Genomic DNA, 24,880 nt, shown 5'->3' with positions numbered 1-24,880 from the left:
TGCGCTGTACTCTGTGGACACTGACTGTACCCTACAGCGAGGATTCCAGCGAGCGCCGCCAGGGGTCGCGGTCGAACAACGTCCGCCACGCTGACGAGTACCCGCAAGCTTCGGCAGGGAGGGGAGCGCGCAGCACGCGCCCGGCGCGCGAGCGCAGCGAGTGACCAGCAGGCGCACGTGAGAGCGCAGAAGGGAGGGCGCGAGCGCCAGTCGGCAGCACCTTGGTGTTTGGGCTCGCGCTTCACTTTGTTTTTTTTATTGAAGTCGCGGCACAAGGTGCGAGGACGAGGAGGAAGGGCAGGCAGGCAGGCAGGCAGGCAGGCAGGCAGGCAGGACGGACCGGGGTTCGAGTGGCGACACCATGGCTCAGACCATCTGCACCAGGTTCACGGACGAGTACCAGCTGCTGGAGGAGCTCGGCAAGTAAGACTACTAGTAGTCTAGAGTCCTGGCTGAGTACAGTAGAGTACTGAGTACAGTGGTGAGTACAGACAGAGGTGGTGGGTGCTCACTAGTCTGGAGAGTGGGAATCAGTCGTATAACTATAAGGTGCTTCGTCATTCATGTTTGTTAATACAGTTGTTATAAGATTGACTGACTGACTGAGTGAGTGAGTTGTTTGATTGATTGATTGATTGCTGTTGACATTTTTACCCAGTACGTACGATGCTGGGTACCATACTCTGAGTACAGTGCTGACTGCCATATCAAGTGCAGTGCTGGTACCGTATCCAATGAAGCGCTCAGTCTTGGGGTCAGCAGATGGCGTAGCGGTTAGCGCTGCTGCCTCCCGATGGAAAGGCCTGGGTTTGAAACCCACCTCCTGCTGTCGTTCCCTTGGGCAGGGTACTTGCGCTGCGGTCAAAATTTCCGAGCTGCATCAACAGGTAAATCTATGTGAGTAGCTGAACACTTTAAGTGACTAAATAAATAATGCGACGGCTAATATCTACAGCAGAGTTGAGTTCGGTGCTGAGGCCCAGAACGAGCACCACGTGTGCAGGAATTGTAAATGTGTGATGCTTTTTTTTATATTCTGAAAGAACAAAAAGGGATCACTGAGATGCCTGTGAGTTCACACTCTTCAGTGTGTGACGTCAAAGAGTGAAATATCTATCAATCTAGTCAAAAACATGTACAAGAAGAGGTGCTAAAGACCCACCAAAGACAGCAGGATACAGAATGTTTGGCAGCAAGTACCATGTTGAGTACCTCGCTGAGTACTGTACATGTTTTACTGCTACGATGTTGAATGATGAATACAGCCTGTTACATTGTTATACCGTAGTTGCTGTCTTTTACCGATTGCTACCAGCAACGGCCATGGTCTGTTACACAGTTCCAGATGGTTATGGTGAGTTGCTAGTTGTTACTGATGGTTATAGTATGTTACGTTGTTAAAGGTGGTTATGGTGCGTTGCTGATTGTAACCAATGGTTATGATCCGTTACTGATTGTAACGGATGGTTATAGTATGTTGATGCAGCTGCTTATAGTCCATCCAGTTAAATTTGTGGCATGAATCGGGAATGTTTCCTGAACCACATTTGCTACTCAGATTATGAGTTTACAAAGATACATCTTTTAAAATAATCTTTCAATTGCAAATTTCCTTCATGGCTGACAGTGGCACAGTGGGTTGCCCTAGTGCCTTATAGCTTCTGGGCTCTAGGTTGGATCCCAGTTTGGCCAGTCTGGAGTTTGCATCTTCTCCCCATGTTTGCATGGGTTTCCTCATACAGTTAAAAGCTATGATCCAGGTGCCCTAGTGACTCTAAATTTCCATTGTGTGTGTGTGTGTGTGAGATTTCCTTGTGATGGACTCCTGTTTTGTCCAGGGTGTTCCTGTCTTTACACCCTAAACTCCAGGGAGAGGTCCTGAACCACGGCGACCCTGATTTGAAGAAGGAGTTACGGACAGCGAAGCGAGTTATAGAGAAAGAGAAATTGCAGCTTTGAGCTTTTGAATCAAACCAGTTGCGAAAACACTTCTGTCCCCAATTGTGTGTGTTTACGTGCTCACTCATTCAACTCACCCATTCCAAGCGCAGCTGTTCTCCGTTTTGTCCACAGGGGGGCGTTCTCTGTGGTGAGACGATGTGTGAAGATCTCCTCTGGACAGGAGTATGCTGCTAAAATCATCAACACTAAAAAGCTCTCTGCCAGGGGTAAGCATCCTCATGTCTTTGAGCGTGTCAGAGTGTGTGCAAAGTATGCGTTACCATGTGGGGTCGTCTGTTGTTGTGTGTGAGGGATCCAGAGATGCAGCTCTCATGGTCGGTACTCGGGGGGGCCACTTGTACACCACTCTCTCAAGTTACATAGTTCATCACTTATTGGAAATGCAGCCACTTGTCACTGTATACAAAATAAAGTGTACAGATATTAATAATAGTGCCGCAGCTGAAACAGTTAATAAATTGAAGATGGGTTTTAATAAAGACTAGAGAGATCCCTACAGAACCTCAAGTCTGTTCTGAGGGGCAAACTGTGTCCTAGGGATCTTAATTGCCTCTAAAGTCAGTGAGTGTGAAAACGACAGCATTGACGTCGGTGCTCTTGATGAGCCTCCCTGTGGCACTTCCTGTAGCCCATCACCTTGTTTACACAGCGTCCTGTTAGCAGAGCGTCGTGTTGACAGTACATACCACCCTCTCTATAATATACAGTAGTAGCAACAGGGTCTCCAGAGGAGCAGTGCTCAATGTGAAGAGGGCTGAGCATCAGCAGGGTCCCTGCAGATCTCCAGAGGTCCAGTCTGAAATCCTAGTTTATCAAGTAGGGCACTTGTGGGGGAGGTGGCTGGAGGAGCCTTAATTAGATGATGGTCCCTCTCTGACTGCTCTGGGCTTACTCTGCTCCTCACTCTTAATAAAACATTTGAAGGCTCCCAGGGGCCGCCTCATTTCCACATCACTGACACCGACACACAGTATTGGGAGTAGAATGTGCTAAACGGTCAGGTAGTCCCACAATGGAAGGCGTTACAGATTACTCTGTTTAAATGTAGTTCCCGTTATGTTCTTGCACCTCATTTCACAGCGTGTCAGATGTGTGTCTGTGGATTCTGAATTGATGTTGAAGTCTACGTATTAGAAGAACTCCTCAGATGTACCTCCTCTTCTAAATTGAAATAAATTCAGTTCATTTTTACGGAGTGCTCTTCTCACAGTGACACAGAGTGCTGAACGAAGGATCAGAGACAAAATACAAATAAAAAGTGGGCTTTATGTTAAGTTACTACACACACATTTTCAGAACCGCTTCTCCCATACAGGGTCGCGGGGAACCGGAGCCTACCCGGCAACGCAGGGCGTAAAGCCGGAGGGGGAGGGGACACACCCAGGACGGGATGCCAGTCCGCCGCAAGGCACCCCAAGCGGGACTCGAACCCCAGACCCACCAGAGAGCAGGACCCGGTCCAACCCATTGCGCCACCGCGCCCCCCTAAGTTACTACAATAACTATGTAATTACTGAAGCTATGAGTAGCCCTGCCTACCGGCCCCAGAGGAAAGGCTGCCCCCCCCGCGAATTCTAGATTAAAAAAAACTCTTAAGTTTCCACTCAGTTAATAGTTTACAGCCATTTATACCGTTGTCGATAAATGCTAATAAGCTGAGGACCCTGTTCAGTGCATGAGGGCAGGGGGAACCTAGACATGGCCCACGGAATCTCGGCGTCTCTAGCGTCCAACATGTTGTTCACCTGTTCCGCAGAAAGCTGACAGTGTGAAAGAGCCCCTTAGGCTCTTGCTGTAGTCCTTTTCGTGAGATGTGTGTATTCAGCGTCTGAGTGCGTCAATAACAGCTCTTGTGCTTTTTTGTTTGGATTTTGTTGCTGGCTATGTTATCGGAAAGGCTTAAAACAAAACAAGCAGGCAAACAACAGCTGGGCACGTCCTCCAGGCCAAACTGTCCTCACACCCTACGGCCATAGAAACTCACCTGGGCTCTGAGTCTTTAGGCTAAATGAGTCTTTTCTTTATTCCTCTCACAGTCTGTGAAAGAGAGCAGTCAGAGGAAAAACACCGGCAGAGAAAAATCATACACGCCAAACACAGTAAACGCAGTAACTGTTCTTCTTTGGTTAAGCTGAATGCAGAATTTTTCTGAAAATAGCTGTTAAAATAAGAAAACATTGTTTCTGACAGAGGGGGGGCGCAGTGGCGAAATGGGTTGGACCGGGTCCTGCCCTCCAGTGGGTCTGGGGTTCCAGTCCTGCTTGGGGTGCCTTGCGACGGACTGGCGTCCCGTCCTGGGTGTGTCCCCTCCCCCTCCAGCCTTACGCCCTGAGTTGCTGGGTTAGGCTCCGGCTCCCCGCGACCCCGTATGGGACAAGAGGTTCAGAAAGTGTGTGTGTGTGCGTGTTTCTGACAGGGAAAATTATAATGTCCCTACAGACTCAAAAGTGAGCTGAGTATTGTCAAATATGTGATGACTGATGACTGTTTGCATTCAGTCTCAGTGAGAGGAGGAAGCAGAGTGGTCACCATCCCCCAGTGTCATTCCCAAATGTGTGTGTTTGTGTATATGTATATATGTGTGTGTATATATATATATACACACACACACACACACACACACACACACACACACACACACACACACACACACACAGGCTGAAACCGCTTGTCCCAAACGGGGTCGCAGCAAGTCGGAGCCTAACCAGAACATAGGGCTGGAGGGGGAGGGGACACACCCAGGACAGTACGCCAGTCCGTCGCAAGGCACCCCAAGCGGGACTCGAACTCCAAACCAACCCGAGAGCAGGCCCTGGCCAAGCCTGCTGCGCCACCACGCCCCCCCAAACATATTTAAAAAAAAAAAAAGATGCTTGTTGGGTCTTCCTTCACTGCTGCATTTGCATGCAGGAGAGGTTCCACTGCAGGCGACCAGAGCAGGCTGGCGGGGGGGGGCTTACCTGGCTGGGGGGCACAGAGTCGTCGCTGATCACGAGAGACGGAGTGATACAGACGTAGAATGGGAAGGAGGAACTGAGAAAGAAGCGACAATAATGTGTTATGAGCAGCCGTCTCTGCAGCACACGGCTACAGTCGTGAGAAGTGTGTGAGGGGCCGTGCTCTGTGATGGATGTGACGGAACAGGAGCCTGCGTGTTTGGATTGAGAGGTTCCCTGCCTGTCTGTGAGCTGAAAGCAGATGCAGTCATTCTGCTGCTTCCACTGCAGAAGGTGCTTTTGCTGTGGGCCTTCAGCACTGTGGAAGAACAGACACCAAACGCCTTCCGTAGTGGCGTCCTGGAGGGTGGGGTTCCTGTGAAAAAAAAAGTCCTGCTGAGGGGTCTGCCGGTGTTTCTTCCACAGACTCTGTTCTCATTAGCTCATCAGCATGCTCCTCTGAGTGCCGCACCATGTGTTGCCGTGTTGGACGACCTACTTGTGGAGCTGAGTCCGGCGTTCTGACCCCACTAGTGGCTTCATGGGCTCGTCCAGCAGGAGATAGCTGAGGTGGCCCATTTTGGGGCAGAACTCCTCATGATAATGCTCTTCTTGCGCTTTGGACCCCCTGTTTTGCAACTTTGTGATGTCCCTCTGAACTCCTGCCATCATATATACTTGTGTGAAAAGTGTGTATCCTCTGTTTGATGTCAGTTGTGTTTGTATTATTTAGAATGTACCTCCTGCCACATCGGTTCACATTTGTTTACATTCTTTTTCAGTCACCGTCCAATTTGCTCTCTGATCTGAGAGCTCCCTGCTTTGACCACAGTGACAATTGGTCACCGGGCTGCAGCCGTCTGTTGTTGCCGGAGGTCACTGAACTGGCCGCTTTCATGGCTTGTCTAGAGGTGAAACGTTGTTGACTTAGGTGAACTGTTTCCCTAATAATGGCCTCTGAGAGACAAGCAGAGACCCCTTGCTGGAGTGGAGCACCCTCGTACCCGTGTGCCTGCCGCTCGGAACGGCCCAGTTTTTAGTGTCCGGTCCCAGCGGCGTGTCCGGCGCAGCGCACAGCAGATTGTTTAAACATGACACATGGACAACAGGGCTGTGGGAGTCCAGTGCGGAGGGACGGCCAGTATGTTGAGAATAACTGTCCCATTTTCGAAACATTTCCGTGTTTCCAGTCACATGAGGGATCGTGGTGAAATGGGTCGCCTCTGCAGTGAATCGCAGTAAACATGAGTCATAAAGAGGGCAAGAGCTACAGGTTCGAATGCATCCCTTGTGAAAGAACTGCGCTTCCCTCAATCTGCTGCAGAATGTGCGTCATTCCGGTTCGTGCCATCGGACCCGTGCGCCGCGGTCATCTTGTGTGCAGGGCGATCAAAAGCAGCATTTAGTAACAGGAGCTTGTCTCACACACTTTTAAGGGAAATCTGTCATTGTTAAGATTTCCTCTAGTCGTCTTTAACACGTCTGTCACTGTTCGGCTCTTTGTGGTCCACAAGGAGATTCATTTGCCGTGTGTGGTCTGTACCTCCACAGCTCTTCCATCTTTCCCAGAACGCATCCAGACAATATGAGAGAACTGCCCCGCACTAACACCAACGGAGGATACTTGCTTTCAATGTCTTGAACCCACTTTTAAAATTGGATCCATTTCCCTCTCCGTCCCAGAAGACCCCTAGCGCCACCTCCTGTTGGCTGGCAGCGTCGCAGCAGCCGACACATGACCCAGTTTCACAGATGTGACCGTGGCGTCAGCCGTCTCCCGCTGGAGCTTCTCGGTTGCATTGCTGCTACAAGGTCTCATCCCTGCTGCCCGTTAGCAGAGGAGGAAGTGCAGGAGAAATGGAGCAAAGCAGGTGGTGTGGGATGGAGTAGGTGGGGCCCTAGAAAAGAGGTGCAGGAGTGACGGTCTCGCAGTCCAACGTAAAATCTAACATTTTCATTGTAGTTGATGCCATAAAACACGATTGCCTCACTCAGGAGAGCAGACCTGAGGTGGACCTGCAGGGGGTTTCAGGACCTCCCTGAGGTGTCTCTTTGTTCATGTGCACCAGCCCTCGAGTTCTTCTGGCCTGGGCACTGACTTTCCTAACAGGACTGACGTGTTACTGCAGACAAAAGGCCACACTAGCATAAAGGCTGTGAACGGTAGCGGCGTTTGCATGGTAACCCCACAAGACCCCCGGAGATTCCAGGGTCCAAGCATGTTCATTTCTCTCGTCAGACCACCAGAAGCTGGAGCGAGAAGCCCGGATCTGCCGCTTGCTGAAGCACTCAAACATTGGTGAGCTGGTGAGCCTGGTGCAGAGAATGAGTGTGATTGGTAGAGGATGTCATGTGATTGCCATAGAATGAGTGTGATTGGTGAAGGCTGTTTTGTGATTGGCAGAGAACAAGTGTGATTGGTAGAGGATGTCATGTGCCTGACAGAATGCTGCAGTATCCATGAATATGGTACTTATCTGTAAATAATTGTAGGTAGCTTAACATTGTAAATTGATTTGGAGAAAAGCATCAGGTAAATGAACAAATGTGAATGTAAATATAAGATGAGTGAATAACAGAGGATGAGTGTGATTGGCAGGAATGCAGGTGCGACTGGAGATGAGTCTGCAGTGATGAAGCTGTTATAAAAGAGCTCTCCTTTTGTGGTCTGAAGTCCACACTCCCATCATCCCTCATCACCGCCCTTAATCAACACATTTCCTTCCACAGTTAGGCTCCATGACAGTATTTCTGAGGAGAGCTTTCACTACCTCGTCTTTGATTTGTAAGTACTCTACAGTCCCAAAAAATGTTTCTTCTATCCCCCTTTATGAAGAAACCAGTGCACCGTTAATGCTTTTCAGTTTTTTTTTTTTTAAACGTTTTTGTTATATTTGTCAACTTTATTTTTCTCATACGCTGCCAAGTATTTAGTTATATCAGTATATTGTCAGGCCAGATTATTGGACATGCTGCCGTGTACTTTGGGGCCTCCGTGTGGGTCACGCTGAGCAGAGGAGAAAGCCCACGGATGACCGTGGTGAACCATTAATACACGCTGGGCCTCATCTCTCTGTAACCCTCACCGTTCACTAAGCGAGGCAGCCAACGCGCACTGTGTTTCGGCTCAGCTCTTCATTTTTCTTCACCACGTTGATTTTCCTGTCTTTAGTCGCCATTAACTGGGGCCCAAACAAACAGGTTTCCTCATCCTGTCATCTTTTCCCTTTTCTTTCTAATTGCTTCCTTCTTTCATTCTTTTTCCTGCCTCTTGCTCTCTACTCACCCCTGTGGCCTTGAGCACCCACTGCTCACCCACTGGGAGACAGACGTGCTCATAGATACGCAACAAATAGAGTTATTGCCCCGTTACCTTGCCATTTTTGCACCACGTTTGTTAATGCTGATTTTAAGGACTGCACTCATAAGCGCTATTTATTAACGCTGACGTCTATGACCAGAACTGAGAGACCTACCAACATTCACCTCCGTACAGGCACCGCAGTTCGCACGTGTGCGTTGAGTAAGCATCAATATTCGTTGTTTGCAGATAAAAGGTCAAATTAGTCACCCTCCAAAATATGCCCATTTGAGTTACGAGAATTTGACTTTACAAGACATTTCTTTGCATTTACGGGGATTTCGTTTGGATTTTGCACACGTCTCCACTGCTGAGCTGTGTAAGACATGTAGTTTTATTCATTCGGCAGGACAAGGTGCAATGGTTGAAGTTTTTATTTAGAGTGTTAGATAGAGTTGAATATAGTCCGCACAGACATTATCCTACCTATTTGGCAGAGCAGAGCCATGGAACGCACGCACGCATACGTAGATTTCGGGCTATTTAGAAGCAGCAGTTAACCTTAAGCACATGTCTTTAGACAGTGGGAGGAAACCTGTGTGTTAATGACTGGGAAACCGCACTGTTATGGTGTTTTATTTTAACTGATGTTCACTATTGAAGTGACAGTGTTTTAATGGAATTTGGTGATATTTTAGTATAAACTCATGTCATTTTTGGGCCTCAGGAACACAGATATTTACTGTTGAAATTCTAGTGGTATTTATCCCTTTAGGCTTTGAGAATTCAATGGTTTTGCAGGAATGCATTACCTTCAAAATGCAGGAAAGACTGTAATTGCAAAATAAATAGACATATGTATGTTTTCTTATTTATATTAAATGCTAAAGTGTACTGTGCATGTTCACATCATATGACATCATGAAGAAAGATAAGAAATTGCAACACATTATTTTGTTATTTTAAAATATTTTCGCACACTGGTAGTGCCACGAGTGACCAGATCTGAGACAGTACAGGGTGGACTTATGAAGTTTTTTTTATTAAAATATAAGTAGTGCAATGAAAGGCAATTGAACACAAGAAGGTTGTTTCATTTCAGTCTGAGCTCCACAGTGGGATGACTACTGTCCCCTCTAAGTCCATTCAGTATCATGGGTGCACCTGACCCTCGTCTCTTAATTAGAACCTCATCAAACGAATCATGTAGGACTACATGGGTCATGTCGATGTCCAACACGGTTAGTGGACAGCTGTTGTTATCGGCAGTGTTTCAGTCCCTAACCTTGACGTAAACTGGGCAAGGAGTGTACTGAATGTTTCAGAATGATTACAATCCCTAACCCAGACCCTTGATCCATAACTCCAAGTAAAGGAGCCACAGCCTTTCAATAGGTGTTATCCTTAGTGGTAAGTGAGTTCTAAAGGAAAATCACTATATTGGTGCAAAAAACCCTCCTCTGAATGTTAATTTGGAACAGATTGTTAGGTGATAAAGATTTTGTTAGATAAACTATACAGAGCTGTAGAGAAAGAGTATATAAAAAGCATATACTAAGTGTGTGTGTGTGTGTGTGTGTGTGTGTGTGTATATATATACACACAGTGTATATATATTCTGAGCTATATATATACACACACACACACATATACATGCAATTTCTGTACTGTTTTATACTCTTTTACATTGAGAGAAAAGCCACACTGGGGCACAATTAGATTATGTGGATGTCTGTACGATGTTCATGGGTGAAGCTGCTCCAGTTACACTGTAGTCTAACTAGAGAGCATAAATCCATACATTTGACATCTTTAAAGAGTTTTACTGCTCCTGGTTCTGTTTGCCATGATTAGTAGTTGTAAATGTATTTGTTTGTAGTTAGATATTATTTGTTGAATGTACAAGGGGAGCTCAGGAGGAGCTCTGTTGCAAAATAGAATTGTCCTGATCTGTACCCCCAATGGACTGATTTCAGGGTGACGGGAGGAGAACTCTTCGAGGACATCGTGGCTAGAGAGTACTACAGCGAAGCCGATGCCAGGTGTGTCTCTGCGTACACCTTCTGCACACACCTGCAACAGTGTGTACACGCACATGCAGACATTATGACCCCACTGAGGTCACTTTCTGACGAGTGAATTACTGGTTACAGGTGAGGTGAGGAAGGCGCTGATGTTTAAGTTGTTTTGTTGTAAACAGTTGTATGTGTGATTTACTCTTAGTGAATCAGGCGTACTGCTCTTACTCTGTCCTGAAAATGGGGTGTATAATGGAAAGGCATATAACAGGAGACCATTTCACATTATTCCTTATGGGTAAAATGATGATTGGTTCCCAGCCCATCCAGAAAATCCCATCTAACATAGACAAATGTCTCTAAAAATTAAAACACTTCAAATAATAATAAATTGAAATAAATATCATGATAAAAAAGTACAACAGTATACTATATGATATTTATTGAAATTAGCCAAAATATCATAACAACCCACCTGAATTATGTTGTACCCAGTGGCATAACAGAAAGGCGGCTCAGGAGACAGACGTGTCAGAACACAAGCTTGTTGGGCCTCCACATCATTAGACAGCAGTAGTCACAAAGCACACACACCCAACTGACAGCTCTCGAACGCCAGAACAACACTGGAGTCATTAGTCCCCCATAACTGCCCACATTGGTTGCCCAAAAACATCTACAGCGGCAGCGCTGCATTATTCCTGTCGCCGTGCTGCTACTTTTTTTTTGCCAGTTTAAGTAAGAAAATATAAGAAAATGTTGTAAGGGACTAGTTCTTTTGTTTTTTCAGAGATGCTTTTACAAAAGGCTTTATAGCGGGAGGGATCGGGGAGGATAGATTATTAATTTTCTGGAGACATTACAGCAAAAGCACGGATACAGGGAGAGCAGGTATGCCTGTAATTTCTGCCTCAGCGGAATACTCTAGTATGTTAAATTTTTAGTTTTAACCCAGGAAAAAATGTGCGTATCTTTTCAATAAATACAATCTGTTGTGCCCATACAATTAGATATTGTTATATAAATACAAAACAAATAAAGGACCGTACTTTACGTGGTACTATAACTCACTCACTGTTGAGTACTGCTTGTCCAGTCCAAGGGTGTGTATATGTATGACTGAAGGGTGTGGTATTCTGGAAGCACAGGGTGTGAGGCAGGTTAGCCCCTAGATGAGATGCCGGTCCACTGCAGAAGTCACACACCTTCAGTCATACATATACGTGATTTATCAGTTGGACTGAACAGTGTGTTTTTTGACTGTGGGTGGGAACTGGAACACCGATAGTGTAGCTTAGTGGTTTATTAAAATGGGAAAAAAATTCTGTTCGTACTGGAGCAGTTCAGGCTAAATTCATTGCTCAAAGGCAAGACAGCAGTGGTAGGCACAGCATTTGGACCAACAACCTGGTCCACAGTACATTACATTATTTCATTAGCACTTTTCTTCAAAGTGATTTACAGTGTTAAACTACGTTCAATTATTTACCCTTTTATACAGCTGGGTCATTTTTACTGGTGCAATTTTTACGGTAAGTACCTTACTCAAGGGTATTACAGCTGGAGGTGGGACTCGAACTTGCGACCTTTGTGTCCAAAGGCAGCAGCTCTAACTACTTAAATGACAAATCTGGAAATCATTTAACTAGCTGTAATAAACTAGCCGGACAACTCGTATTCATGCCAGTTTGTACTACTGTCTAATTCTGATGTAATAAATGAACTGTTACCCAGCCATATAGCTATGAAATGAATTCATGGAATGCGACTAACCCGATGATTTTACTTTTCTGTGGATTTGGAGCATCTACATCGACTGGCCTTTTTAATTTATGTATTTCAGTAGTGCCATTTGTGTTTAGGTTTTCTGATAATGGGACAGTCAGCAGTGTGGCACTTGGGGACAATGGGTTGTAACATATGTAATGTCACTGTGATTGAATTCCCCCATAAATAAAATGACACTGCTGAGGATTTTGTTCTCCGGATCGTGGATGTGATCAGTCAGCAGCCACTGTGCAAATTGAGTATGGATTTGGCTCTGACTTGAAGTAATGATCCGGTTGATGGACATTTGGTAAATGATATTGGGAAATGTAAAGTGTCAATGACAGTCAATTATTCCATAAATTTGTGTCTATTCCTTGGAATACCTCCTATAGCGCTTTCATTGTCATTTATCTTTGAATTTTTTTCTATTGCCTGTGTTGTCGGTTTTCTTGATGCATACACTCATGACTTATTTAACTTCATATAATGTGACTGTTCACCTTCATTGATAAAATTCATTCTACTTTGTACAGTATCAACCGCTGTCTTGCTTGTTTTGGTGTATGTCTACCACCTATAGACAGCTATTGCCTCTAATGCTCTCCTGTTCCCTGTCTCTCATTTCCTGTCTTCTCTTTCCTTTTTTGTTTCCTATATTGTTTCCTGTGTCTCCTTTCCTTTTCCTGCTCTCCTCTTCCCCTTTTGTCTCCCATCTCTCATTTCCTGCTTCCTCTTTCCTTTTCCTGCTCTCCCTTGTTCTTTTTGTTTCCTGTCTCTCATTTCCCTTCTTCTCTTTCCATTTACTCACACGCACGCACAATGTCTACAACCACTTGTCTCGAGTGGAGTCGTGACGAACCGGAGCCAATCCCAGAAACACAGGGCGTAAGGCTGGAGAGGGAGGGGGCGCACCCAGGACAGGATGCTAGTCTATTGCAAGGCACCCCAAGCAGGGCTCGAACCCCAGACCCACCACACAGCGGGCCCCAGCCAAACCTGCTACCTCACTACACCCCCCTTTCCATTTATTGCTCTCCTCTTTTTGTTTCCTGTTTTGTGTTTCCTGTCTCTCCATTTTCCTTTTTGAGAGTCAAGAGAGGCTTTATTGTCATTTCAACCATATACAGCTGGTACAGTATACAATGAAACGAAACAACGTTTCTTCAGGACCATGGTGCTACATAAAAAAACACAAAGCTACTTACACAGGACTACCATAAATACGTGGTGGGGGGGGGGGGGCGCAGTGGCGTGGCGGGCTTAGCCGGGTCCTGCTCTTTAGTGGGTCTGGGGTTGAGTCCCGCTTAGGGTGCCTTGCGATGGATTGGCATCCCGTCCTGGGTGTGCTCCCTCCCCCTCCAGCCTTGTGCCCTGTGTTGCTGGGATAGACTCCGGTTCGCCACGACCCTGCTCGGGACAAGCAGTTTCAGCCAGCGTTTGTGTGTGTACATAAGTGCACATGTTCAAGACTTGCGCAAACAGTGCTAGACATTTCAACAATTACTAGAACAAGACAATAATTACTAAAACAAAAGGACAGTAGTTCCAGTGTCAGTCCAGATCCTGAGCCTTGAGGAGTCTGACGAATTGAGGGCAGAAACTGTTACGCAGTCTGACCGTGAGGCCCCAATCCTTCGGTACCTTTTAGCAGACGGCAGGAGGGTGAAGAGTTTGTGTGAGGGGTGCGTGGGGTCATCCAGGGTCAGTGCTGATGGCCTTGTGAATGCAACGTGTGGTGTAAATATCCATGATGGGGGGGAGAGAGACCCCGATGATCTTCTCAGCTGTCCTCACTATCTGCTGCAGGGTCTTCATTTCCGAACCAGTTAGTGATGCAACTGCTCAGGATGCTCTCGATAGTCCCTCTGTAGAATGTGGTGAGGATGGGGGTGGGTAGGAGATGGGCCTTTCTCAGCCTTCGGAGAACGTAGAGACGCTGCTGGGCCTTCTTGGCTATGGAGCTAGTGTTCCTGAAGTCAACAACCATCTCTAGGGCATTTCCTGCTTTCCTCTTTCCCTTTTGTTTCCTTATTCTGTTTTGTGTTTCTTGTCTCCCATGTCCTGTCTTCTTTCCTCCTGCATGTTTTCAGCTTCCCAGTTCCTGTCTCCTCTGTCCACTTTTCTGCTCCAGGTGGTGATGTTCTCTTTGTTCTCCTCCTCCTCTCATCCTGCTCTTTGTCTTGACAGTCACTGTATTCAACAGATTCTGGAAAGTGTCACTCACTGTCACCTTAATGGCATAGTGCACAGAGACCTGAAGGTCAGTATCCAGGAGGGGGTACTATTTCAGCTGCTCTCCCAGTTTTGAAAACTCCCTGGCCTCAGTGCACTGCACCTCCGGGAGCTCAGCATTGCCCTGGGGGCTGTTTGCATGTAGCACTTCCCTGAGTTCCCTGCATGGGGGGGGGGTATACAGCCCGAACCTCCCCCCGTGAAGCACGTCAGCCCAACGAGCCAACGACATGTCTGTCAGAGACCTGCAGTCCGCAGCCGGCAATGACAGCAGCCAGTGGCATGCCATTACGCAGGGCTCCTTTAATCTGGTACAATATTTTAGAACAGTGAGGAGTTGCTGAATGATCACGTTCCACTGGAGCTCCAACTGACAACCAGGTGAGGTGCTACAGCCCTCATGGGAACAGACATCCTCAGGGCAAGAGGGGGATACCCTGCCCTACTGTTGGCTCACGTCGGCTGTTGTCGTCACCTTCTGCGCATCAGCCAGGCTCTCAAGGAGGATGCACAGACACTAACTGGCTCCCCCTGGTGTTTGCATGCAGTCATTGCATCCAGCAGATCCTAGAGGCTGTGCTCCACTGCCACCAGATGGGTGTGGTCCACCGGGACCTGAAGGTGAGTTTCATAGCTTGGGATCCTTGTAGGAAGTCGATTCAAGGGACCAGACAGGAAGAGCAAGTGTTTCGTTGGTTTACCCGACAAGCCGCTTTTGTGCTCTGCTCCAACTGTTGGCCCTTGGGAGAGAAGGGGTGTTTCTTCCATACCGCACAAGCTGATGGAGGGATTCGAGAGGGCCTCTCACACTCCACCAGGTCTGACCTGATTTGGTCCTTTGTGTGGTGCAGCCGAGCCGCTACTGCTGCCCCACTTGGACGTCTGTCATTCTGACTGATTGGCTGAACAAAAATGCATGATTTTGGAGTAATAATAATAAACTGGCCAAATATGTGGGAAAACAGAAATAAGTCTCCTTTAGGGGTTGATTCCATGACCTCCTTAGCAGGCTGATGATGGGATGAAGAAACACACCCACACACTGAAACAGAGTGTCCTGCTCCAGTTACCATCTGGCAACGGTCAGGTCTGGGAGCTATGGTGCAGCATGAGAGCTGTGCACTGAAAGCGGCCGCTTTACACCTCTCGCAGTTTTCCATCATTTGGTCCCCTGTAATTACAGGTTCATCTGGGCTCCTGTAGAAACACTATAGAAACTGCTGGAAGTTAAAAACTGATTATTGTAATTATAGCACCCCTGAGGCCCCCGTGTAGCAGCATGGGAAGCTTGTTTGGAGGGGACTATCGGTCCCTTGAGTCCAACCCGGGGGTTCAACAGGTTTCTGCACAGCTAGAGCCACATTACAAGTTTAGATAGTAAGGTTTTATCCCTCATGCAGTGCTGACCATTTAGACACCCACCAGGCAGTCTCAGAAGGTGTCCTAGAATACAGTGTGTGTGTGTGTGTGTGTGTGTGTGTGTGTGTGTGTGTGTGTGTGTGTGTGTGTGTGTGTGTGTGGATATGCTGCTGAAATCCTGCCCGAACACCCTTCTCTGTGTCACCAAGCCGGAGAACCTCCTGTTGGCCAGCAAACTGAAGGGAGCGGCAGTGAAGTTGGCCGACTTTGGTCTGGCCATTGAGGTCCAGGGAGAGCAGCAGGCCTGGTTTGGTATGAGTTATATAATAAACACAATAAAGCAAAAGAGTTGCATGCTCGCACCTCATGGCTGAAGGTGCTACTGTGGTCCCTGATGGAAGACTTTCCCTCCGTTTGTATCTCACAGGATTCGCTGGGACTCCAGGTTACCTGTCCCCTGAGGTGCTCAGGAAGGATGCTTACGGGAAGCCTGTGGACATGTGGGCTTGTGGTAAGAAGGAGACAGTGGTGGCCCCTCGCCCACTGTGTTTTATACTGGCACACACACACTTATTGTAATTTGATCCACAAAAAGTCATTGTGGGGAAGTAAAGTTAAGTGAGGTATGATGTCCTTAAGGATTCGTCATTGTCTTCTGTGTTATAGAACACTTGGTGCACATTCATAATTCATCTCGGTGACAGTGTGTGTTATACTGTGGCCGTCTCCATCTGTTGCTCATATATTCAGGACTTCTGGTGTGTAACCGTCCCAGCAATCCCAGTGATATGTTGTGGGTGTTGCCCCCCCACAGGCGTGATCCTATACATTCTGCTGGTGGGATACCCCCCCTTTTGGGACGAGGATCAGCACCGCCTATACCAACAGATCAAAGCCGGCGCATACGATGTGAGTGCCCCCAAAGACAGCTTCTGTTCTCCCCATTTCACTGCAGTCTGACTCCGCCCACTTTAAGTCAAAGGAAAAAAACCTGAGCTTTTCCAAAATGAGGGCTGAGTATCTAAATAGCAAAGCTGTGATTACAACAACCTCAACAGGACATGTACAGAAAATGTTGTACAAAACCCTGAGGATACTGGGGACTCAGTCCTCCTGTCTGAACAATAAATTGATTGATCGTCTCCACAGTTTCCCTCCCCCGAGTGGGACACGGTGACCCCCGAGGCCAAGGACCTTATCAACAAGATGTTGACCATCAACCCGTCGAAGCGCATCACTGCCACCGAGGCCCTCAAGCACCCCTGGATCTGCGTACGTTGCAAGCAGCCCAACCACACGGTTACACACACGCTTACTCTGCGCAGATCCCTTGTGGGGAGACTTGCCTCTGTTCTGTGACCCTTTTTGTCTCCTCCCCCACAGCAACGCTCTACTGTGGCCTCAATGATGCACCGTCAGGAGACCGTGGAGTGCCTGAAGAAGTTCAACGCACGCAGGAAGCTCAAGGTGCAGTAGCCACTCCCACACTTGCTCAGTGGGGGGGCGGGGTATGGCGAGGAAAACCGAACCCCTCTCGCCAACTTGCTTACACCACACTCAGGCCACTGAAGCTCTTGTACTCCCCTTGTCCTCCTCTTCAGGGCGCCATTCTCACAACCCTACTGGTGACGAGAAACTTCTCAGGTGGGTCTCCACGGCGTGATGGCCGGAGCCTGTGGCCTGAGACCCTAAGCCGACCGCGGTATGAGAACATGCTATCCAGCAGCACACGTCAGTGGAGTTAGACGGAAGGAGGCCAGGTGTTGGCAATGTCCTTGACGTTCACCTCCTGGGACCTCCGACATGTCATCCACACAGTACACAGTGGACCATGTCTATCTACACAGAGCATGCAGTGCACACACAGTCCTCAACAATACAACAGTGCCCAACCCTTTAATTCATAGAACTGTATTGAACTTCAAAAATGTTCTCTCTCATTTAAGTTTTATTCAGGTCACTGTGAGAGAATTTGATATATATATATTTGTTTCCTTTCTTTCTTTATTTGCTTTCCGTGTTTGGGATCTGACCCCGGAGGTAAGACTTGTGGAAAATGACAATGAAGAACGTGTTTTTTAATGTTGTAGGATGAGACACACACACACACACACACACACACACACACACACACACACAGATGTGGACTGCTCCGTAATCCACAATTTTTCATTTGCTTGTCATTACCAAATGGCCTTCTTTCAGGGATGTGAGTGAGGGATGTTGTATTTTATGTGAACTGAGAATGGCATGGTTATGAGTGAACACGGAACAGCAAAAGAAATCTGACCTTTTTTTCTCTGAAACTGTTCCTTAGGACCTGAAAACCTGCAGGTGTACAAAAACTAAACTTTTCTGAGTGTTATTTCAGAAAAACATTATGATCTGTAAGGTATGTTTTGTTTCTGAGTATAGATGTGTGATGGCTTAAGCGGCACATAGTAGGGACACACAGAGGACAGTGCAGGACAGAGACACCTGAAATCAGAGTGCTTTTGAAGCCCTGTGTGGACAATACGATAGGGGGCACATGTGAGTTGCTCTTCATGGTGGAGTGTAAATAAGACCTCTCTGCTGTAGGGACATGGTGTGAAGTACATGCTTGTCTCTGTGTCTGCAACCTTCCTCTGACTCTCCTTTCTAATGTTTCTGCAGCAGCCAAGAGTTTGTTGAACAAGAAGCCTGACAGCATCAAGGTGGGTTACTTGCACATTTGGCCCTTTACCGCATCTCCCCCTCCTATTTGGCAGAGGTCATTACATGCCAAGTTTGGTGGTTGGGGGCATTTGGACAGAATAGCAGTCGCTCTTCTAGGAAAGAGAGTCAAAAGAGTGACAGGCCTGTTGTCATCCACGTCATCCTGCCATTGGTAACAGTCCCATTATGACCTATGATTTGTGGTAAAAACCATTTTCAGACCTGGTAAAAAGGTTGATTATAAAGATTTGCTGTAAATTCAAGAAAAGGATCTGTGTTATTGTTCCAGGTATCCTCAGTCTGCTGTGTTGGAGGTTCTGGGATGTTCTGGAAGGTTCTGGAAGGGTCTCCTACAGCTCTATCACTCTTCATTAGCTCCTATGCTTTCTGCATCACTCTCTGTCTCCGCATGGCTCCTGCTGTCTGAAGCCACCTCTTCTCTACATCCCTACAGGTGAACAACAAAGCCAACATACTAATGAGCCCCAAAGAGACGGCACCCCCTCCTGCCCTGGTACACAGCCCAGCATGGCCTGGCACGGTCCACCTCGGCCCGGCACGGCAGAACCAAGCACGGCCGCCAGCTTCCCCTTCACATTTCTTTCTGCCTCTGGTTTGCCTGCTTGCTCGTCTACTCTAGTGTCTTATCCATCATCATTCAGTCAACCGTCGTGTGACTCACTGTCGTAGCAGCTGGCTGTGAATCAGGAGTCCATGACCATGCATTAACCCGTATGCGCGTTTGTCTGTGCATGGCCCTTACAGACTCTACAGATGGTGCCCGTGGGGCTTCAGGGCCCCATCTGGGTGGTGGCTGTGGTGGATGTCATAGAAACTGGTGGGCTAGCCTTACTCAAGTTCTCACCGCAATGGTCAGTGCAGATGGTCAGGGGTCCATCAACATGGACAGCCCAAGAGCCGACTGCATGCCAGAGTGTTTCCCTTTCATATCCGATCACCTCAGGTCTTAGGAGCATGAAAAGCACAAAGACCCAATTTTCGGGGTGTTCACATTTGTTCTACGTGATCTATAGAGGCTCATGTTTACAACAGAGTCACACCTCTACTTAAGCATTTTTGTATTGTAAAATTGCATTCATCTTATTATTTTTCTTTACCATTTTCTGCTCCCATGGTACAAAACAGACTTGTTGGGGTCAGTGTTAATCCCACCTGTGCAAATCTAGGTGTTACTCCCCTCATTATCTCTTTCCATGTTCTCTCTATGTTTGTGTGATTTATCCCCAGGTGCTCTGGTTTCCTCTTACAGTCCAAGGACATGCATTTCAGCTCAATTGGTGACTAAATTGCCCATAGTGTGTGAGTGTGAGAGGAGTTACATGCCTCTGCCACATAGATGCATGATGGACTGTAGGTAGTGTAGTGCACTGTGCTGTATCTAACACTGTAAGTCACCTTGGATAAAGGTATCAAATAAATACTACATCGTAGTCCCTGTACTTCTTTGGAGAAAAGTGGCAGGAACAGGACAGCATTTGCATTTAAACAGTCCAGCTGTAGCAGTACCATAATATGAATGGTAAAATTTTGATGGGAAACAACTTTCTTTGAGTTAATATTTATTGTTTCCAATAATGAAACAGTAAATTTAACAACTTCCTAGAATTAATAAAAGGGAATGCTTTGCCAGGTCAAACACAACTTGTACTTCTCAGATAAAGAGGTTTGACGGTGGCCTGGGCCACAAGTCAGGACAGGAGAAAGCTGCAGTAAGTCCATCTGGGACATCTCTGAAGGCTGGACCAGAAGCTATGTAGAGTTTGTTGTGAGATGAGGACAGATCCTGGGGATCTTATGTAGGATGTATCTGCAGGATCAGGTCATGGCATCAGTGTGTTTTGGTTGAAGCAAAGGCATGAGACAGTCATTACTCCCAGGCTCTTAGCCGATGAAGCAGGTGAAATGAGCGAGTTGTCTATAGCTCCGGGAAAACACAGGACAAACTGGTAATCGGCACTGCACTGACATGAGAATCTGTGAAAGGTGATGGTGGAACCAAAGGAAGAGATATATATGGAAAAGAGTAGGGGGCCCAGCACCGAGCCTTGTGGAACACCAGTTAAGGGAGGCTGCTCTAGAGAGCATCGGAGAGCATGTGACACGCCAAAGAGGGCAGTTTCGGCAGAATGGCCGACTTTGAATCCAAACTGATTGAGTTAACTGAAATCGTGGAATGTCTATTCTACCAGCTCTGTGCTGCATTCAGTTGTCCCATTTTACCATTGTTTCTCACGTTTCTCCCATTTTCATGTAGTTGTGGTCACATGTGTTTTATTTACTCGAGGTTTGAGTCTGACCCCCGGAGACATCTATTTGTTAGTCACCTCATCACGCATGATGGGAAACATGAGCTCCATCCACAGCATTAAGGGAATGTTTTTTATCTGTTCAGAACTTCATCCTTGACGGTTGTGCAGTGACACATTACACCTATGTTGGAGCATCATCTAGCGATCATCTTTGTTCTTCATCGCATCGCATCAGTGTGTCTGTTGATGGATTGAGGGACCATTTGAGCTCTTTGTAGCATGAAGTGTCATTGGCTCCAGAACGGCAGATGTAATCTTGTAAGAACTGTCGCAGACAGTCAGAGAGGGCGCTTGTGCTCAATCTGAGCTGAGCTAATTACAGTGAAGACCAGGTCATGATTTGAGCAGCATGTGATTAAATCCCATGCAGATCTACAGCAGGGGCTGTTGGTATCTCAGTGAAATCCATGAACTGACTCTCACATGATATGTGACTCACACACTGCAGACTCCTTAAATAACTACTGGTTCATACCATGAAAGATCTCCTTTAGGGTCTTGCACAGCGACTCTCCTTTCAAACACAAGTTTATATCTGTCTCTGAGTGAAAGAAGAGCCGTTGGCAGTTCATGAAGCAAAGTTTGGTTCTTCAGTAGAAGCCCTGTAATGACTCCAATGTTTGTTCCTCACAGGAGTCCTCAGAGAGTGCCAATACCACCATGGAAGATGAAGATTTTAAAGGTGAGGACCTTCATCTCTCTGTCATCATCTCCTCATCTATCAAAGAACCGCACCAACATCTTTCCATCCATCATATACCCATATCCTCATTCAGGAGCCAAAACCAGCTTGTCTAAACCAGAACTGTGTTTGCGCTCTGACTCCTCTGCACTGCAGCTCGCAAGCAGGAGATCATCAAAGTGACAGAGCTGCTGATTGAGGCCATCAACAATGGGGACTTCGAGGCTTACATGTGAGTGTACCACAGTCTGCTGGGGCTACTGGGAAGTCCCCCTAAAATCCTCCTGTTTAAGTTGCTAAAAGGATGATAACTGAAGAGCTTTAATTAGACAATCGTACTGTTTGAATCCCACAGGAAGATGTGTGATCACAGCCTTACGTCTTTCGAACCCGAGGCGCTGGGCAATCTGGTGGAAGGACACGACTTCCATCGTTTTTACTTTGAGAATGGTAATACAATCCATGCTGAGGTGTCCCTTTCTTCATCAGCTCTGTAATTGTTTCGCTGCCTGACCTGTAGTTTGATAGAAACATCTGATGCATGAAAGGATGGACTGATGGACTACTGGGTAGAAGATGGAAGTAAAGGATGATAGGTGGTTTCATGTAGAAATGATTGCACATATGAAAAAAAAAAATATGGGTTGATAGGTTTAAGGGCATCAGGTAGCACAGCAGTGGAGGACATGGACTTTTAACCTGTAAAGTGCTGGTTCACATACCTCTCTCAACCTTGTATTGGTCAAGTACAATGATTGTGCCATAGAAACTGTAGCATCAACATATCAGCAATTAACGTACAGGCTGGCAGAAATGTACTGAATTCTCCTTCCTGTAGCTCTGTCAAAGGGCAACAGGCCAGTGCATACCATCCTGCTGAACCCCCATGTGCACCTGATTGGTGAGGACGCTGCCTGCATCGCCTACGTCCGCCTCACTCAGTACATGGATGGCAACGGCATGCCGCGCACCATGCAGTCCGAGGAGACACGCGTGTGGCGTCGCCGTGATGGAAAGTGGCACAGCCTCCATTTTCACCGCTCAGGCACGCCTATGGTGCCTTCCCAGTAAGAACACATCCACCCGAACCCCACCAAACCCCTTTTCCCATCCCCTGCTGTAGCACAGAGGAGGGGATGGGGCAATAACACCCTTTCCAATTTCAACACCCTGCAGAAATATGAGCATGATTATGAAGCTCCAGTAAGTCTTCTGTTTTTTTCGTAGTTATCATTCTTAGAAGTGTGGAGACCAGATCTGGACACGGGAATGCCAATCCGCCACGCTTATCGCTCTGTTCTACTCCAGTCAGATATCCGGGGTGGTACCCTTCACTACTGCGTTGCTGCAACAGCGGAGTACAGAAGACATATTTCACATTTATTTTCTAGTTTTTCTTTTAGTTCAGTCTTGCTGTTGTACAGATGTTAAGTACCAGGAATTTGGAATGTGCTTTAGTGATATTACGTGCTTATCTGCTTGTTCGAAGAATGTCCTGTCACCGTAGGAGCCCCTGGCACATGCAGCAGCCTTTCCTGGGGTCCCCAGGTGTGATACCAAGTGACATTCTTCCCAGAATCTGCTTCAGTTTTTACGTTTTTAAAAGTCAGTTTCCGCTTTATCTGAGAAAAGGACATTTTAAGCTGCTTGCTTGTCCTGGTGACCCCTCGTGACTGAAGTCGGATGCTTTTGTAGCTTGTCATGGTTTTCAGTAATTTTTATGAAACATTAAGTTGACATCAAATGTTCCTGAAGTTTAAGAAACGCATCTTTCTCTATATTGTACATAAGTGCTCGTACGGACAGCTGCAGCAGACTGCATGTAACACATGTAGGTGACGTGCGTATGCACACACGCAGTTCTGTACAGCCATCTTCCTTGTTTTGATTATTGCTTGAATTTTCTACGTGTATTTCTGTGTGTCTTTCTTAGTTCCACACTTTGATCATCTTATAGGAGAACTAAACTGAGAAATCAGTGAGAGGAAGCGGGGTAAAGAACCAGTGTGAGGAATGCCCTGTCTTCCTCGCTCCAGTACTTTAGGCACAGTATCCTCACTGTTGTGATGCCGTTCAGATCTGGTGTGTTTAACTGCTCCCTTTGGCCTGAGGTCTGTCCCTCCAGCTTTTTTTTTCGTCTCTTAATTCAAGGCAATGCATTTAATTACTATTTCTCATGTTTTATATCAGAGAAGTAAAAGGGAGTAATAATAGTAAATGTTACTGATTGTACTGAGCCACATCAAGGCAGCAGGTAACTGTGAATTTGTATGTAAATTGGATATGTAGAAATGGTGTGTGTGTGTGTGTGTGTGTGTGTGTGTGTGTGTGTGTGTGTGTGTGTGTTCGTTCCTACATGAAGGCCAGTTGGGTCGGGGTGTAAATGAGTCTTCCATTTGGGTCTCAGATGCTCAAGAACCTGCTTTTGCATCAACGCCAACATTTTGGACACACGGTTTATGGGGTCCTCAAATGTTACTCGATTTTTAACATGTTTTACTCCAGAGCAGGAAGATTCAGTGACAAAGGGACACACTGGTACTGTACTTCCCATGAGCCTCTGCTGGCATGTTGAAGAAACAAAAATAAACTGTCTGGTCCTGTGTGTAATTTACATGTACATGTATTCATTTAGCAGACACTTTTCTCTAAAGCAACGAACATCTCAGAAAATACAATGTGTTCATTACATTAGGAGAAAGAGAGATATAGCGGCAGTGTGATTCTTAAGTACAGTTTGTTACTTTCACTATATGAACAAATATTCATCACACAAGTAGCTGCATAAAGGTTTATCCAAATCTACAATTCCTAATCACAATTTTTTTTAAACATTTACATTACAGGAGTAGCTCCATGAAGGTTATCAGTTATTCAAGCTCAAAGTTTTAGAGAGGGAACATTTACACATAAGCATGAACTCAAGATCATGGGAGAAGTGAGTCCAGAAGAGATGAGTTTTAAGACCCTTTATAAAATGTGGACAGAGTTTCAGCAGTTCTGAGTGAGAGGTGGAGGTTGTTCCACCACAACGGAGCCAGAACCGAGAACCTCCGTGCTTTACCTTTCATGCACAGGACTACCAAGCAAGCAGAAGTGGATGAGTGAAGCGGTCTTTTTGGGGTGTAGCGGTTGATCAAGTCTTGTGCTGTAGATATCTGGGAGCAATTCTATTGATATATTTGTAGACAATAGCCAGGATCTTTGATCTGGGCAGCTATAGGAAGCCAGTGGAGAGAAATGAGTAGAGGAGATACGTGCGAACGCTTCAGCAAGTCAAACTCAACTTGTACCGCGGTATTCTGTATCAGCTGTAGAGGTTTGAGGGCAGTAGAAGAAAGGCCACACGGAAGAGAGTTGCAGTATCCAGACGGGATGTCACCATGGCCTGGACAAGTACTTGTGCAGAGTCAGTTGTGAGGTAAGGATGGATCCTACAGATGTTATGCACTGAGGATCACTGTTTTGGAGAGGATGCGTTGTAGGTGGTGATCACACATCCAGGCAGAGATGCGAGAGGAAGAGTGGGGGTATCATTGGTGTAGCAGTGGTAGTTTATTTTGCTCCTGGGTTACAGCAGAAAACTACACACC

The 24,880-nt window shown here is 46.6% G+C and overlaps 1 protein-coding gene across 7 annotated transcripts; it reads left to right on the top strand.

The window, feature by feature from the left end:
• Positions 1–86: 86 nt before the first annotated feature.
• camk2d2 (calcium/calmodulin-dependent protein kinase (CaM kinase) II delta 2) lies at positions 87–23,882 on the top strand. Of its 7 annotated transcripts, none has more exons than XM_018738225.2 (20): positions 87–423; positions 2,074–2,168; positions 7,138–7,197; positions 7,629–7,683; positions 10,176–10,241; positions 14,768–14,840; positions 15,788–15,890; positions 16,006–16,089; positions 16,393–16,487; positions 16,728–16,850; positions 16,962–17,045; positions 17,180–17,222; positions 18,237–18,274; positions 18,565–18,609; positions 18,730–18,888; positions 21,239–21,287; positions 21,444–21,519; positions 21,643–21,737; positions 22,126–22,354; positions 22,515–23,882. In XM_018738225.2, exons 1-20 carry the CDS (start codon positions 362–364, stop codon positions 22,525–22,527), a joined length of 1,647 nt encoding a protein of 548 aa, XP_018593741.1. In that variant the 5' UTR covers positions 87–361; the 3' UTR covers positions 22,528–23,882. The 7 variants fall into 7 exon arrangements, with proteins under 7 accessions (XP_018593741.1, XP_018593745.1, XP_018593740.1 ...); XM_018738229.2 differs by having other exon boundaries at positions 18,234–18,274; positions 18,730–18,789; XM_018738224.2 differs by having other exon boundaries at positions 18,234–18,274.
• The last annotated feature ends 998 nt before the right edge of the window (positions 23,883–24,880 follow it).

Source organism: Scleropages formosus, chromosome 16 (genome assembly GCF_900964775.1).
Source record: "Scleropages formosus chromosome 16, fSclFor1.1, whole genome shotgun sequence".
Lineage (NCBI taxonomy): Eukaryota > Metazoa > Chordata > Actinopteri > Osteoglossiformes > Osteoglossidae > Scleropages > Scleropages formosus.
The sequence above is the reverse complement of the archived record's forward strand: the minus strand, read 5'-3'. Positions and strand labels throughout refer to the sequence as shown.

Coding starts and splice junctions, on each gene's coding strand:
- camk2d2 (XM_018738224.2), top strand. CDS start 362: ATGGCTCAGACCATCTGCACCAGGTTCACGGACGAGTACCAGCTGCTG. Junction 14,841..15,787: donor TGGTCCACCGGGACCTGAAG/GTGAGTTTCATA, acceptor TGTGTCACCAAG/CCGGAGAACCTCCTGTTGGC. Junction 16,488..16,727: donor TCAAAGCCGGCGCATACGAT/GTGAGTGCCCCC, acceptor TCGTCTCCACAG/TTTCCCTCCCCCGAGTGGGA.